At 41.8% G+C, this 16,057-nt stretch overlaps 1 protein-coding gene across 3 annotated transcripts in view; it reads left to right on the forward strand.

Annotated features, from left to right (window-relative positions):
• SMAD7 (SMAD family member 7) overlaps nucleotides 1-16,057 on the forward strand; it is a 44,907-nt gene that overhangs the window by 9,345 nt on the left and 19,505 nt on the right. For all 3 annotated transcript variants that reach the window (XM_040336538.1, XM_040336560.1, XM_040336549.1), the window contains one exon: nucleotides 6,967-7,041. In XM_040336538.1, the coding sequence (XP_040192472.1) occupies nucleotides 6,967-7,041 (75 nt within the window). The remainder of the gene's footprint in view (nucleotides 1-6,966; nucleotides 7,042-16,057) is intronic.

Genomic DNA, 16,057 nt, shown 5'->3' on the forward strand with positions numbered 1-16,057 from the left:
CTACCTACTTGATTTCTGTTTACCTGCACTGTCTCCATTGTAGGGGCCCCAGAGCATTACTTTACCCAGGGGCCCATGATGCCGTTAAGACGGCCCTGGGCTGCAGGACTCCTGACCCTTTGTCTGGACAGTGCTGATTGGCCCTGTGCTGATCGCATGCACCCTCCCAAGGAAAAACAAACTCTTTAGAAATACACACCAAACTGAGCATGTGCAGGTTGCCCCCCAAGGCTCTGGTCTATAAACTCTTGTTGTCCTAGAGTGACCAATCATACCACAGCATTGTCACCAGGACTAGAGATTACCCCCCCCCCTTCCTTTTCTAGGTCGGGAAATGTATTCTGTAGTCTACAGAGACCTGGGAACGGTAATGGCTGATTCCTCATGAGTAAGCTCTCAGGGGCGGAGCGAAACACATTGGTGGCCTGGCTGAGGTTGCCACTTATACACTCATTTTAGGGACTGTACGGGCGTGCAGTCATTGGGAGTCCTCTTCTAACCTCTGACTGTCGGAGGCAAAGAGCAATATTTCTGGCAGGATCATAAGATTTTTTTAGACCTGTGGCACAGATCTAGCTAAATGCTTTAGTGCTATATTTAACAGGTCCCAATAGAGCAAATAGGTCAGGGATATGCAATTAGCGGACCTCCAGCTGTTGCAAAACTACAAGTCCCATCATGCCTCTGGGTGTCATTCTTGTAGCTGTCTTGCTATGCCTCATGGGACTTGTAGTTGTGCAACCGCTGGAGGTCCGCTAATTTCATACCCCTGAAATAGGTAATTGTTGGGGATTATATCATTTTTTTAAGTTATTAGTGGACTGTTTGCATAAAAAAAAGTGATGTATAATGGCAACCCAACATGCTTTGAATACTGAACTCATATTTGTGTAAGATGGCTTCTGATTGGATGTGAAGGGTGACTGCCTGTTGCTTTTCATCCTTGCTGTGCCTGGAAGCAATGTAATAGAGGACATCTGTTGGTATCTCATGCCGAATGACTGGTTCTGATTGTCGGCTATGGAGAATCTTGGGTAAAGGGCTTTCAGCGCTGAGCTTCTGTCTGGTCCCACGCTCCCCGCAGGGGTTTTATGCTCTCGTGCAGAAGAGAAATTTTGGAATTTTTCTTTTTTGGGCAAGCGGTGCAGTGTGTTCCTTCTGTTTATTTTGTGTTTCTAGGTGAGAAACAGGAACGCAGTTCTGTAATGGAACACTGTGAAGTCATACCTAGTTTAACAAGAAAAGCGTGCAATCGCCCGCCTTGCTCTTATTGATAAAAATGGCTCATGGGATGGAGCAGCCTATAGGTTTTAACACAAATGGCCACCACCCCGACCTATAACTGGTCTTTGCAGCGAGAGGCGCGTGGCTTTTTCTTTGGCTCAAGTAGCTCAAAAGTTTGATAAAATCTATAGGCTGATGTCTTGGTAATGTGGACTTTTCCAAAAAACACTGCTGTGTTTGGGTTGAGAAAAAATGGATGCTGTGCTATACATCCATGGACTTCATAGACCACCATTTTCTCCATTAGTCGAGATGCACCATATTCACCAAAAGGAAACTTTTGGGGTGCCCTGAGGAATGAAGTGACAGTTGTATACTGATGATCACTGTTTGTGGAAGTTGCATCAGCACCCTTTCCAGTGAAAACGTCCATATCGTTCATGAGTAGCGATGCGACAAGTGACTCGCACTTCATGCAAATGTTTTAATTCACTTGAATAGATGCAAATTTTGTGCAAATGTGGCCATGAAAATTATTAATCGCAACTGCTGGTGTTTCTGAATTGTATGATTATACTTGGATTTAACAAATTTGAGTGCCCATTCAGGTAATTGGTAGATCGACAAGTTTCTTGACTCGATCCTCTATATTTATGGGCCTCTAAGAGTTGCCACATAGGGCAGAATTGGCAGCTCCCATGATGCAGTTAAAGTCTTTCTCAACCTTTTTTACCCCCTAGAGCAGGGATCTCCAAACTACGACCCTCCACCTGTTGCGGAACTACACGTCCCATGAGGCATTGTAAAACTGTGACATTCACAGACAAGACTAGGCTTGATGGGAATTGTAGTTCCTCGACAACTGGGGGGCCATAGTTTGGAGACCCCTGCCCTAAAGGAAGCCTTCAAAGCAAACCTATTTCAGGTTTTGGGGAACCTCTTCTAAAATTCAATGGTGGTCCGAGTGAAAAATGCCCCCTATAGTGGTGGTCAGAATGCCATCCTATTAGACCGCTATAAACTCATTGGTTTCATGCGGCTAGCTCTGCCTAATGGTGTTGGCCCTCGGAACTATGCAGGCATCGTTGGGTGGGGAAGTCAATTGGTCACAGCTCAAGGAGCTCCTAGCAACCTCTGGAGGAACCCAAGGATTCCATTGAGAATGGTCAATAAGGCTTCCCTTTCTAAGCCTTAATGTAGGTGCTTAAATCTTATGGATGACTTTAAAAGCCTGCCTATCTAGGCAAGACTACCATGGGGAGATGTGCTGGTCGGCTACAGCCGAAGGGACTACTGGCATCTTCTGGAGGAACACCAAGATTCCACAGAACCCTGCCTGGGAATGGTCAACTGGCCTTCCCTCTTCTAAGCCTCGCTGTAGATGCTGAAATCTTATGGATGACTTTAAAAGCCTACTTATCTAGGAGATGCCATCATGGGGACATGAGTAAATCGGCCACGGCTCAAAAGAACTCCTTGCAACTTCTTGAGGAACCCTAGGATTCCACGGGACCTTGATGAGCCATAATGTAGATGCTGGAATTTCCATGGATGACTTTACACGCTTATACAAGTAAAACCTTGGTTTGAGAGCGTTTTGCAAGACAAGCAACTTTTTTTTTTTAATTTTTTTTAATAACTTTGACTTGATATACAAGCGATGTCTTGATATAAGAGTAACGTCATGTCACAACTGGGTATAAAAGAGGCGAGGAGCACCCAAGTGTTGCAATATGGTTACATTTAATGAAGGTGCAACATATTGCTACACTTAGAGGCTCCTCTTCTCTTTTATACTCTGGAGCTCCTGCTGGATTTTGCTTCTAATCCCCTTGTGGAGGCTTCCATTTTTGTAAATGGACATTTTATGGTTACACAACCAATCACATTGCTATAATCTTTCTATATGGACTATAAACTGAAGGATTTATGAATAAATGGTTGTGGAACGAATCATTTGAGTTTCCATTATTTCTTATGGGGAAATTCGCTTTGATATACCAGCGCTTTGGATTACAAGCATGCTTCTGGAACGAATTCTGCTCGCCATACAAGGTTTTGCTGTATATGAGGAGATATCATGAGGAGATATCATGAGGAGATATCATGAGGAGATATCATGAGGAGATATCATGAGGAGATGAGCTATTTCACAACAGTGTCAAAAATGTTTCTCTTATTGCTGATGCTTGGAATGTTCACATTGATGGTGCAAGTCTCTTTGTATCCATGTGAAGTGATACATTCATAAGGGTAAAGTTTCCCTTTAATTACAGGAGGATTTAACAGGGTGTAAACTAGTTATGAAGTTTTGTATGTGATCCTTGGTGGACTCATTGTTTAAGTGTCTAGGCAAAATAACAAAATGCATGTGTCACATCTCGGCCCATGTTTTATCCCTGCAAGTACAGAAAAATACCCATTGATCCTTTCAGAAATTGTGTGTGTGTATGTAATTATATATTCACACACACACACAATATATATATATATATATATATATATATATATATATATATATATATATATATATATATATATATATATATATATATATATATATATATATATATATATATATATATATATATATATATATATATATATATATATATATATATATATATATATATATATATATATATATATATATATATATATATTTTGTGTGTATAATTATCTCTATCCCCCTAAATGGCTTCCTTTACCTTGGTGTGGTCCTTCACTTACCTCATCCATCCATTTTGCTTTTAAATGTCCTTATTTCTTCTGAGAAATCCTCACTTCCTTTTCTTCTGTCTGTAACTCCACACAGTAATGCAAGGCTTTCTCCCTGGTGTGGAGAAAACCTCTTGAGGGGGCAAGCAGGAAAGTCAGGACGCCCACTAACACACAGCTCCTTTCTCTATCTGCAAAGTAGAGAGCGTCCTGACACTCCTGCTCGCCCCCTCCGTCTCAGGAGGCTTTCTCCACATCAGGGAGAAAGCCTCGCATTACTGTGTGGAGTTACAGACAGAAGAACAGGAAGTGAGGATTTCTCAGAAGAAATGAGGACATTTAAAAGCAAAATGGAAGGATGAGGTAAGTGAAGGAGGACTGCACTAAGGTAAAGGAAGCTATTTTGGGTATTTTTGTTTACCTTTACAACCCCTTTAAGCAGTCCTCCTGATTCCTTGCCAGCCTTAAATATTTGCTCTGAGCTATTTAAAAAATGGCTGACGGCATATTCCTAGCAGGAGGTGGAGTCGAAAAAGTTTTTGGGTTCTTCTCTTTCAAGGTAAACGTCTTGGCGCAGAGCTGAAAGAAGGCAGCCCCAGTTATTTCCTGAGATGACAAAAGAAAATGTCATTTTTTTTTCTTTCTGTTGTTCCCCTGCCAAGTTCCTGCATAACCCGAGGCGGCATCTTGCGTGGGAGTGCAGCGCTTTGCGTCGTCTATGGTCTGCAGTGTGCTCCGGGGCTGCAAGGGCATCGTACTGGATGTTGGCACATGCCTGCCATTTAGTCATCCTCCTGTAATGTATACGACCCTCTAACCTAACTGGTGAGGAAGGGGTGAAAAATCAACTATTTCCTTCGGATATTTAGGGGACAGAAAAAAAAAAACGTTGAGAAAGTGTACGGCGCACCATTACACAAGTGTCTCCCCTTCCTGTCTCCTCTATTGTTTGAAGTTTGATGAAGTGCTTCCTGTTGAAGCGTATATTCCTGCTAGAGCTTATGCTTTGCCCCAATTAAACTTTTAGTGGACTTCAATTGGCTTTTTTTTTTTTTTTTTCCTGTTCCCAAATTGCATCTTAATCTTGGTTATCCTTAAGGACATCTAACGGCGGCGGTGCCAGGTCAACCAAACCAGACATTTTCCTTTTCTGGGGGTAGATGACAGGTTGAGGATTCCAGCCAATTTGTGTAAATAATTGAGCCATTTTTTTGCAATTTAATGGGTTGAATTAAACCGGCCATACATGGCTGGGATTTTCATCAAATTCCTGTAAATTGTTGAAAATTTGGGCCATAGGTGGCCCTGCTGACCCCCCCCCCCCCCCCCCCCAACCATTGGTGGAACCGAGCAGAAAAAAGTTTAAACGGTAACTGCAGCCAATCCGATCGAATGACTCTTTGGGTATTGTGACAGCCGCGGTTGCTGGCTATCAGACTATAGCCGATTATGGTGTTTGGTGTGAACGGGAGTAGTGCCAAAGCAAGGTCATCCAGTTCCCAGGGCTAAAGATGCCAAAATGCGCCCTTCTCCCTTGTTTAGGGGATTCTATGCCCAGCAGTCTTTCCTGTATGTCTGTATACACAGTGCCAGGTTCTGAATTTAGGGGCACTGCACTGGCAGGAAGGAGGTGATGGGGGGGACACAGCCTGCACTGCCTCCCAGCTCTCTCCTCCTCCTGCTTCCATCATTGGGCTGACAGGAGTAGTAATGCCACTGTCACTACTCCTATCAGCCTTGTAACAGAAAAAATGCGCCCTCATTCATACATTTTGCCCAGGACAGCCTCCTTTCCTGCCCACCCCTAGATGGGAGAATCTATAGATTAAGGCCTAATGTTCCTTTTTTGAACTGAGATCTTTGGTCGTTTTGTGGGCCATTAATTTATTGCGCTTGTACGTGTGTGTGTGTGTGTGTGTTTTTTTTTTTTATTATTATTATTTTTTTATTACTTTTCATTGGCTAAAATAATAAGTTGCTAGGCAAGAAAATGTGCTAAAGTTCGTCTATTGGGGCTGAAACGAGCCATTCTGCACCATGTACTTCTTTTTTTTTTTTCTTTTTTTCAATCGACAAGCTTTAGACACTATGCTCAGGTGTGAACGGGACCAGGTTAGGACATCTGTTGGTCAGGATATCTGAAGAGGTCCGGGCTCTCTTTATTTGTTAGGAGGAGGGTCACACAAGAATACAGCAAGATGAGTGAGTCTCCCTCCCCCCCCAACTAAAGACCAGCGGTTGATCATTCAGCATGCTATTTTTTCCTACCGACATCTTTCTGTAGAATATGTCAGAAGATTCTGCAGCCTCCAGCTAGTGGCCCCCAGGGGCCCTTGGTCGTCTTCCCTTTTTTTTTTTTTTTCTCAGGATTTCATTAATGCAGAAAAGACATTGCAACATATGGTTTATATTGCTGATTCTCCAGGATTCATTAACTGTGTTCTGTTTCATGTTTCCATGAAAACAGAGGTTCTTGTACCATATTTTTTTTTTTTTTTTTTTTTTATCATTTTATGCAATATTTTTTTTTCCTTCTCTTAAGTGGCTATAGACAGAACACTTGTCACTAATCCCAGATGTGCTTGTTGGCAGTTACATCAATGGCACATGATTGGTGTGGAATGCCTTTTTGTGTTACTTGTTTTTAAAATTACCAATAGTCACCATTTTACAAATTTAAAGGTGCAAGAAAAAAGGTTTAGCGTTGCATAATGCTAGTGCAAGCATCCAAATCTGTTTTCCTGCCAATGTTGTCAGTCTAGCACTGGCTACTTGCTGACAGGGGGGATGTGCAGAATGAATACATATCAGTGTGCTGGTATTCCTTTACTGCCTGGTCAGTATGCTGGCGGGGGGAGGGGGGTTGTCCTGCGGTGGGGGTCACAGATCTGGGTATGCCTTGTGGAATTGTGCAGAATTATTTTATTTTGACTGGTTAAACCTTGCATATATTATGCCATTAGCATTAATGAATTATTAAGTGAAACCTCTGAATTAACAAGCTCTTATTTTTCCTTTTTTCAGCGGATTGTCCAGACTTCGTGCCTTCCTCTACAGAGACAGGGGGATCTAATTATTTGGCCCCTGAGGGGCTTTCAGGTGAGAGATCTGCCCAGTTCCTTTACTTTCAAATGGCGTTTTATTTTTTTTTCTTCATATTTGGTTGCAAAATCCTATTTATTTTATATCCTTTGGAGTTTTGTGCTGGTGTGGTGTTCAGATCTGAAAAGCTGGTTGTGTTGCTTGGCTCGTGTGGAAGGGGGGGGCCCCCTATCTCTGTGCCCCCCCCCCCCAATGAGTTTTTGTGGGTACGCTTAAAAAGTCTTGCACGTTTACTAGGCAAACATACCATCGTGCTATCGAACTGAAGGTCGTTAAAGTTGAACTGAACAGTACTTAATTGGGCTGTTATAGCCAAGCAGACCCTCATCTGTAAAGGAGGGGGGGGGGGGGAGAAAAATGAAAAACAGAAATCAACAGTAAATTCTTCTCAAGTCTTCATTAAGGATTTTGCCAGGAGGCCCCAGCAGTCTATATATTTTCAGTTCCAGATGTCAGCGCTGAGAAGGAAGCATAAAAAAAAATGCCTAAAATATATAGTTTTGTACAAGCGGGAGCAGGCCGCAGTGCATTGTGGGAGCAGGCATGGCCACAGAGCCCCCATATTGGATGCGCCATACTAAGCGGAATCTGGCCTAGTCTATTTATTCCTCCTTTAAAGGGGTTTAAAGGTTTGTGTTTTTATTTTCTAACTAGGTTCCTTTAAGCTAGTGCATTGTTGGTTCACTAACCTTTTTCCTTCGCTTTCCCTTAATGTTTGTTTTTATTTTTTTCCTTGTCTGAATTTCCTACTTCCTGTTTGTTGTCTATGGAGGTTTCTCCACTTCCTGTTCCACAGACCATCTTAAATCTCCCAGACTTTTGCAAATTTATCTCTTTGCCACAATTCATACGTGTGTGTGTGTGTGTGTGTGTGTGTGTGTGTTTCAAGTTTGAGGTGTCTTTTGTTTAGGCCAATGGAAAGTGACGGCCATATGTTCTTGTATCTACTTCCTGTTTTTATCTCTGTGGTGATGTTGCTATTGGAGCTCTTTAGCCATGTCTTCTATGCCAATTTCTTTCCGGGCCCTCTGATACTTGCCATCGTTCTTGTAAGGGGTACCACTGTGGTCTCCATAAAGGTTCATGTTGGCCCTCACCAGACGGACAAAGGTCTACACATCCACCATGGACTCTCCTGATTCCTTCATTTTTGATTTGTTGGCCTTGGGACTTGAACTCGGGAATGTCCATGCTGGATGTGAAGACTTTCATCTTGTTGTTGAGGACCTCCTAGCGTTCTCGCTGGGGCCATCAAAACACTTGAGGACCTACAACGGGGGTAGGCAACCTCGGCCCTCCAACTGTTTTCACACTACAAGTCCTATGAGACATTGCAAGACCCTGACAATCACAGGCTTGACTCCTAGCGTCGGAGGCATGATGGGATTAGTAGTTTCACCACAGCTGGAGTGCCACGGTTGCCTACCCCTGACCTACAAGAGCCTCTATGGCCCCAGTGAGGATGCTAGGAGACCTGTTGGGTACAAATAGTGTGGTTTTTATTTTTCCTGGGTTCAGAACTAGCAAAGGCATGCTCAGCTGGCATAAAATTGGCATGGAAAGCACCCAGGGCTGAATTTCCACGAATGGAGCCCGAAAGCCAGCTTTCATTCCCGATCCTGGTTCTTGACCTGCAGCCGACTTTACAAAGGGGTGGGGATGCTTGTGACATCATTAACCTAATTTGGCTATAGAAGGTCAGTGTCGTCGACCTAATATGACCATGTGGCCATATTGAGTCAATGATATCAAGAGCATCCCAGTCCCTTTTTTTTTTTTTTTTTTTTTTTTTTTTTTGGTAATGTTAGCTGTGGGGCAGGCAATCCCCTGTTCACAGCTCATCGAGCCAGAAATGATAGCTTCTGGGTTTGGACCTCAACCAAGTTTTAAACAAACACCAACCCTAGCCCAACCCAGCTTAGAAATTAATGCATTTATAAATAAGCTTATATGAGATGACTGTATTTTTATTGATCATGGACAAAAGTGTGTCCAGTCACAGTACAGAAAAAAAGCTGCCCCTTTGCCTTTTTGTCTATAGGCAGAAGCCCTCTTTCTTTTTCATTTCTTTTTCTTCTTTTTCTTTTTCTTCTCTTTCTTTCTTTTCTTTTTCTTCTCTTTCTAATTTCTTTTCTTTTTCTTCTCTTTCTTCTTTCTTTTCTTTTTCTTCTTCTCTTTCCTCTTTCTTTTCTTTTTCTTCTTTCTTTTTCTTTTTCTTTTTTCTTTTTCTTCTTTTTCTGGAGATGCCATGAAAAATGTTGTTCGCCAGAATTGTTTGCTCGTAAAACGCTGCGTTGCCTTCATTTTTTAGTTGTTAAATGATTGTGTGGATGTTCTATATCTCCTGGTCATACCACTACACGAGCTAGGACTTGTAGTTCAGCAAGCGCTTCCCCCCTATGAAGATTGTCTACGTCTGCCCTGAGGGTTCCTCAACAGATTATTCAAGATGCCAGTTTGTGATAACTCCTAAAGCGAGCCCTGCGTGGTGTGTTTGGGGTTTTTTTTTTTTTTTTTCATCCCACATGAAACGAGCGAGGGGACCGCCCTGGGTTTAGGTTGAAAGTTCTGCCTGGATGATAACATCTCTGTCTGGGCTGCCAGTGGAGGGGAAGAAAGGAGGGGATTGAGATGCAGGAAATAGCAGAGCCAGTCTACGAATACCTCCTTAAGGGGAGAGCTGGCTCTCTTGTGCAGCTTAATCTGGAGGCCTGGGCTGCTGAAACCAATATCTCTTATTTCATGCCTCTGACTTTTTTTTTTTTTTTTTCCTTTTCCTACTCGTTGACTTTACTTTTTTTTTTTTTTTTTTTTTTTTTTTTATGTGGTTTGGTGTGTGGGGGTAATTTGTGAAAAGAAACAAAGCCTTTAGTGAGAACTTAGAATCAAGCCTTTCAAGTCCTTGTGCCCAACCTACGGCCCATGGTCCGCATGCAGACCTTCTGCCTTTTTATGTTTTTTTCAATACCAGGTCGCTTACACCAGTAAAGGAAAAGTATTCCTTAGACTGGATTCTAAAATGGTTTTATTGTAGATTTTTTTTATTTTTATTTATTTTTTCTATTTTATTAAGAGAAATATGAACTGTAGTAAAAATGTGTTTTTTTTTTTTTAGGGGGCTTTAAAGGGCACAAATGTTAAGTATTGAGATGTAGAGGGGTTGTGATAAAAAGCGATCCTTAAAGCTGGCCATAGGTTATGTGATATATGAATTATTAAAAAAAAAAAAAAAATATATATATATATATATATATATATATATATATATATATATATATATATATATATATATATATATATATATATATATATATATATATATATATATATATATATATATATATATATATATATATATATATATATATATATATATATATATATATATATATATTATAATCTTTTTTTTTTTTTTATTTTTTTTTTCTGCAACCACATATCTGACATGCTGGTTGTACCAAAGTCGATTAATGGATCAACTTGCATATAATCGGCCTGCTCATGGATAGGTCCATCTACAGCCAGCTTAACAGTCTCATGTAATGCGTCTCCTGAGCATGTCCCCAGTTTCCCAACAGCTCCTCCTAAAACCTGTTTGATCATGCTTTTATCTATGATCAACTGCTTTAGCAGATCTGCAGTCTCTGACCATCTCTTGTAGCATGTCCATAGTGACTGACCTTCCTGAGCATGTCTGCAGCTTTAGACAATTTCTTGTAGTATGTCTTAGTCGGAGACTGCAGATAGTCTCTCGCCAATCTTTTAGCATATCTGCAGTCTCTGACTAAGATGTACTACAAGAAATTGTCTAAAGCTGCAGACATGCTCAGGGAGGTCTTTGACTATGGTCATGCTACAAGAGATGGTCAGAGACTGCAGATATGCTCAGGGAGGTCTGTCACTATGGACATGCTACAAGAGATGGCCAGAGACTGCAGGTATGCTGCAAGAGATAATCTCTCACCATCTTTTAGCATATCTGCAGTCTCTGACCATCTCTTGTAGCATGTCCATAGTGACTGACCACTTCCTAAGCATATCTGCAGTCTCTGACCATCTCTTGTAGCATGTCCATAGTGACTGACCACTTCCTAAGCATATCTGCAGTCTCTGACCATCTCTTGTAGCATGTCCATAGTGACTGACCACTTCCTAAGCATATCTGCAGTCTCTGACTATCTCTTGTAGCATATCTGCAGTCTCCAACTATTGACCTCCTACTGTTATTGTTGCAGTACGTCTTTTTAGTCCTTTTTTACCGCTTTCTGTAGCATCTCATTCACTGAATTTTATTATGTGCATCTACTTGGCGATTGTCGGGGCCTTTCTTTAGAGTACGTTGACCACCGCTGCCCTACGATTCCTTTTTTGTACCTACCAATCCTTTAAAATACCAACCAGGTGACAACCCTAGGTCAAAAGACTGGAAAGTTCCCACACCGTGGCCTATAGAAGGGGAAAAATACCTTAGGCATTCTGTGTGTGTGTGTGTGTGTGTGTGTGTGTGTGTGTGTGTGTGTTTAGCCTTTTGATAAATAGCTTTTTGGAAGTGAGGCCTCCCACCATTTCCCCGCAAGTGCCGCCAGGGGCGTTGCTCCAGTAGTTGGCTGCCTTATTGATTTCGATCTGATTAATATGGTTTTCAAAGTTAATCCCAGCATCCTGGCATCGCAGCCATTTGAAATATGTGCTTTGCTAAATTTGGCGTCAGACATCTTCGGGTTTTTTCTACTCCTATCAACTATGGAGATAACAAATGTTGCCGTTTATCTACCCTGATGTTTTTCTTTTTACTTCCAAACCCTCCCCCCTCCCAAAAAAAAAAAAAGTTGTGTGTAACTTCAGCTCTCCCTCCTAATGAGGTCCTGATAAGTGTTGATTCATGAAGAATGGAGCTAGCTCAGCTATGCAGGCCATGAATCTGAGCCAAGCGCCTCCACATGAAAAACCATTTGTTTTGCATTAGGTCCGATTTTACTAGTGGCCTCGTTTTGCGTTCTAACGTATTTCATTAATGGCCGGCCCCGCGAGCGGAGGGCCGAAGCTCCGGGAGGGAGGCAGAGGAGAGGAACGCAGTGTCACATTACAGCCATCTTATTTTTGCCATTTTCTAGTGGCTTTTAAATTAGTTTTACTGATCATTTTTAGTGCAATAGAATATCATGCTAGCCTCGAACAGCTTGGTGAACTAGAAGGCTCAGCCTGGTATGAATGTGTTTTTATGGGTTGGGGTTGATGTGTAGAAGGATCGCCAACCACTTGGCGTAAGATTGACTAATATAAGGAAAGTAAGGTGACAGACGCAAGTAAACGATTCAGGCATTGAGTCCCAGTCGCACTTGCACATCCATTTCCTTTTTAGCAGGGGACCCGTAGACTGATCCCTGCTAAATCTGATTAGAACAGAAATGGGTGTCGCCTCTGTGTCCCAATTACGTAAAACATATTTTTTTTTCTAACATTTAATGAAGGAAAAATGGACCCGTGTAATGCATATGGTGGTTGGATATACGTCCATTCATATTCGCCCACGTCTATTCAGGTCAGCAAAAGCTTATCTGGATCCAAACCCATTGTGTTCAGTCCAATCAACCTGAATAAACCCAGATGGATGGGCATCTGCTTGCATTCAGCATGCGTAACGCCCCCCCCCCCCTTTTTTTTTCTTCCCTATATTGCAATGGTGGACAAATAAACCCACATAATGCATATATAGTGGTTGGATGTGCCTATATTTGCCAACGTCCCATTCAAGTCTGCAAAAGCATACTTGGATCCAAACTCATTGGGCCAGATTCAGAGAGAATTGCCCTGGCGCAGCGTATCAGAGATTCGCTACGCCGCCGTATCTTACCTGGCGGAATTTCGAAGCCGTACGGCGCCTGTCGGGTCGAAGCCAGAAGCCGTCGTATCTTGGTTTGAGGATTCAAACTAAAGATACGACGCGGCAAATTTGAAAGTGCGCTGGTGTATCAGTAGATACGCCGGCGTACTCTCACTGTGAATCTGGCCCAATGTGTCCGATATTTAAATCTGAATGGACCCATATGTAAAAGGTTGTGCATCCAGCCGCCCAAAAAACAGACTGATGAAATGCCCATGTGAAAGAGGCCTTAAGTTGGCCTCACACATGCCACTTTCAACCACGTTTAAGCCGGCGGGAATCAAAGATACGGTGATCAGTCTGGTCATGCTTACATGGCAGAATTGATGTAAGATCTGGACTGTAGGCCTACACTTTGAATTGTATCTGATGTTGCATCTCAAGTATTTTGAGGTAAAATGTGTTCCAAAATGCATAATAAATGCCCAAAGGCATGTCAAAGGTGAAATATGAAAGGGGCCTTCAAAAAACTCATTAGTGGCTTGGCAGGTGACGATGAAATGTGACATCTCTTTCCAAACCTGGATACAAAAAATATCTTTTTGTTGCGCTTTTGATGGTATGCATTAGGGTTTTTTTTTTTTTTTTTTTTCTTCCAAGGTCTCATGTTTCAACCAATCCAGAGCTTTTTTTTTTTTTTTTCTGTGCAGTTTTGTTTTCCCGTATTTTTATTTTTTCGCTCCCCCCTTCTCCCAGCTTGGGCCTCGCTGTAGTGAGCTAGCTTAATGAATGGGGCACAGTTCAGGGGGGGTGGTGGCATAAAGGTCGGGACTTGGGAGGCTGGAGCCAGAGATTTGATTCCTTTGGCAGAGGAAGAAAAAATGTAAATGCAAAAAAAATTGAATCCCCAGAGGGCCCCCTCACAAAAGAGCTGGTTCCTCCCGCAAAGCATGGAGATGACCTTTAATTCACATGAGCTGCCCTTTCATGTTGTATGTGGAACTCGTCTCTCCCCCCCTCCATCCTCCTCCTTTTTTTTTTTTTTTTTTTTTTTTTTTAAAGAATCTATCTTGGCACCGAAACAAATTTTTGTGGGCAATCTTTCTTAATGACCCCTCCTGTGGTTCGTCTCCCTTATCAGAAACAACACAGCGCGTTCCCTGTGGTAACGAAAAGACCAAACTTGGTCGAGTTTATCCAAACTCCCTTCTGGAGGCCTTTTTATTAACCATTTGCAAAACAAAAAGGGGGAGGGTTATACCTTATAAAAATGTTCATTTATTTTTGAGTATTGTACAGATCAGAATTGACGTTTGTGGAAATCCCAAAAGTATTTTTATTTTGCATAAAATCTTCGGGTTCTTTCTTGTATCCCATGTCCCCTTTCGTAATGATCTCCTTAATTTCCTGTGTGGTCAACAGGACAGGGAGTTGGATCTCTTCTATGGAGACCAAGATAGCAATAAAGGCACCTTTTTTTTTTTTTTTTTTTTTTCGAATCGTCGGGATAAGGTTTATAGCTTTGGATGGGATTTTATTCATGTCTTGTGATGTCGTTTGGTAGCATCCACTTTTTGTGTTGTCACCAGGAAGTGTGGGGAAACTTCTCCCAAGAAATGAGGTTCTTCGAACCTTTATTCCACCCTATGCGAAAAGGATTACATCAACTTGTAATTCCCCTGCTTGCGCAAATTTTGGTAGAATACGATGATGTAGACCTTTACCATAGGACCAGTGATTTCTTCATAGGTTAAGTGTGTTTGCATTTTTTTTCAAGAGAACCGTTAAGATTTATGAAAGGTTCTGGAACTTGCAACAGAACATCTACAAAGAAGGGCTCTCGATGTAGAGAACGATGGTCCACAACAAGGATAGAGGAATTGGGAACTTGGGCTAGGAGATTTTGCTACTAGAGCTACAAAGAAGGGCTCTCGATGTAGAGAACGATGGTCCACAACAAGGATAGAGGAATTGGGAACTTGGGCTAGGAGATTTTACTACTAGAGCTACAAAGAAGGGCTCTCGATGTAGAGAACGATGGTCCACAACAAGGATGGAGGAATTGGGAACTTGGGCTAGGAGATTTTGCTACTAGAGCTTCTAGAAGATTTACAAGGCGCATAACTGAAAAATTTCAGATGTGGGTAGACTGACCCTTTAATGTAGATCGACAAGTTTTGCCGTCAACAGGAAGTGAGAGCAAATCCCTTCCTAGAACAAGTATCTCCATTGGAAGCTTTCCTTCCTTCCTCTTCCAACTCAATTTTTTTTGGAATTTCCCTAAATTTTTTAAATTTCACTTTCAGGCCCGGAGGGTGAATTTCCCCAGCAGGGACAGCAATAAAGACCCATCCCAGGTTCTTATCTTAACGAGAAAAAAAATGGGTTTGGCTTGATCTACTTTTTAAGCAGTTTCTATTTCGAGACTCGAATCCAGAAATCATACAAGGCTTGTGTGTTTTTTATTTTAGTTTTAGTTTTGTTACAAGCTGTGTTGTCAGACTGCAACTAATTGTGGTTAATATTTGTTGAGTCTGCTTGACAGTGTGAAAATCCATTTTCCTAAGCACAACCCTTTTCTGAGAAGAGCGCCGTGCCTCGGAGTTCAGTGCTTGGTTCATGCTTACTACAAAAGCCCCGGTGACTGCCTGACTGGAGTTTCATTATGGCATAGCATACAAGCCAGGAATGTTGCGTTGTGTCTTTTGATCATGCTGGTATCTCACAAAGTCACAGACGACTATCTTATTCAATCTGTGCATTTTACAGCACTGTGACAATTGGCTTTTAGATAGCGCCTGCTGTTTGTATTGAATTAAAAATGCATTATAGGCTAAAGTCTTATGAAGTCTCTAGGCAAATATAAAAAAGAAACACAAGTTAATGCAGTTCTGTATTCATTATTTTTTTTTAAGATCTTTTTTTTTTTTTTGTAATCATTATTGCATCATAAATGGTATGGAATTTCCATAAAAAGAAAAAAAGAAAAAAAAATTAAATACCTGCCTGTGAACTGCCTCTTGCAGTCTCTGTACAGCAGGGCTGGAGTGTGCGAACAAGCGGCACAAGGAACCAGTCGGCTAATAGGAGTGGAAAGCCCATCACTGCTTCTCCTTTCACTGTCCAGGATGACCTGGGCTCAGAGTATGTGGGTTGAATTATGCTGGCCACCAGACTGAGGACGTCTAG

The sequence above is a fragment of the Rana temporaria genome, chromosome 1 (assembly GCF_905171775.1).
Source record: "Rana temporaria chromosome 1, aRanTem1.1, whole genome shotgun sequence".
Lineage (NCBI taxonomy): Eukaryota > Metazoa > Chordata > Amphibia > Anura > Ranidae > Rana > Rana temporaria.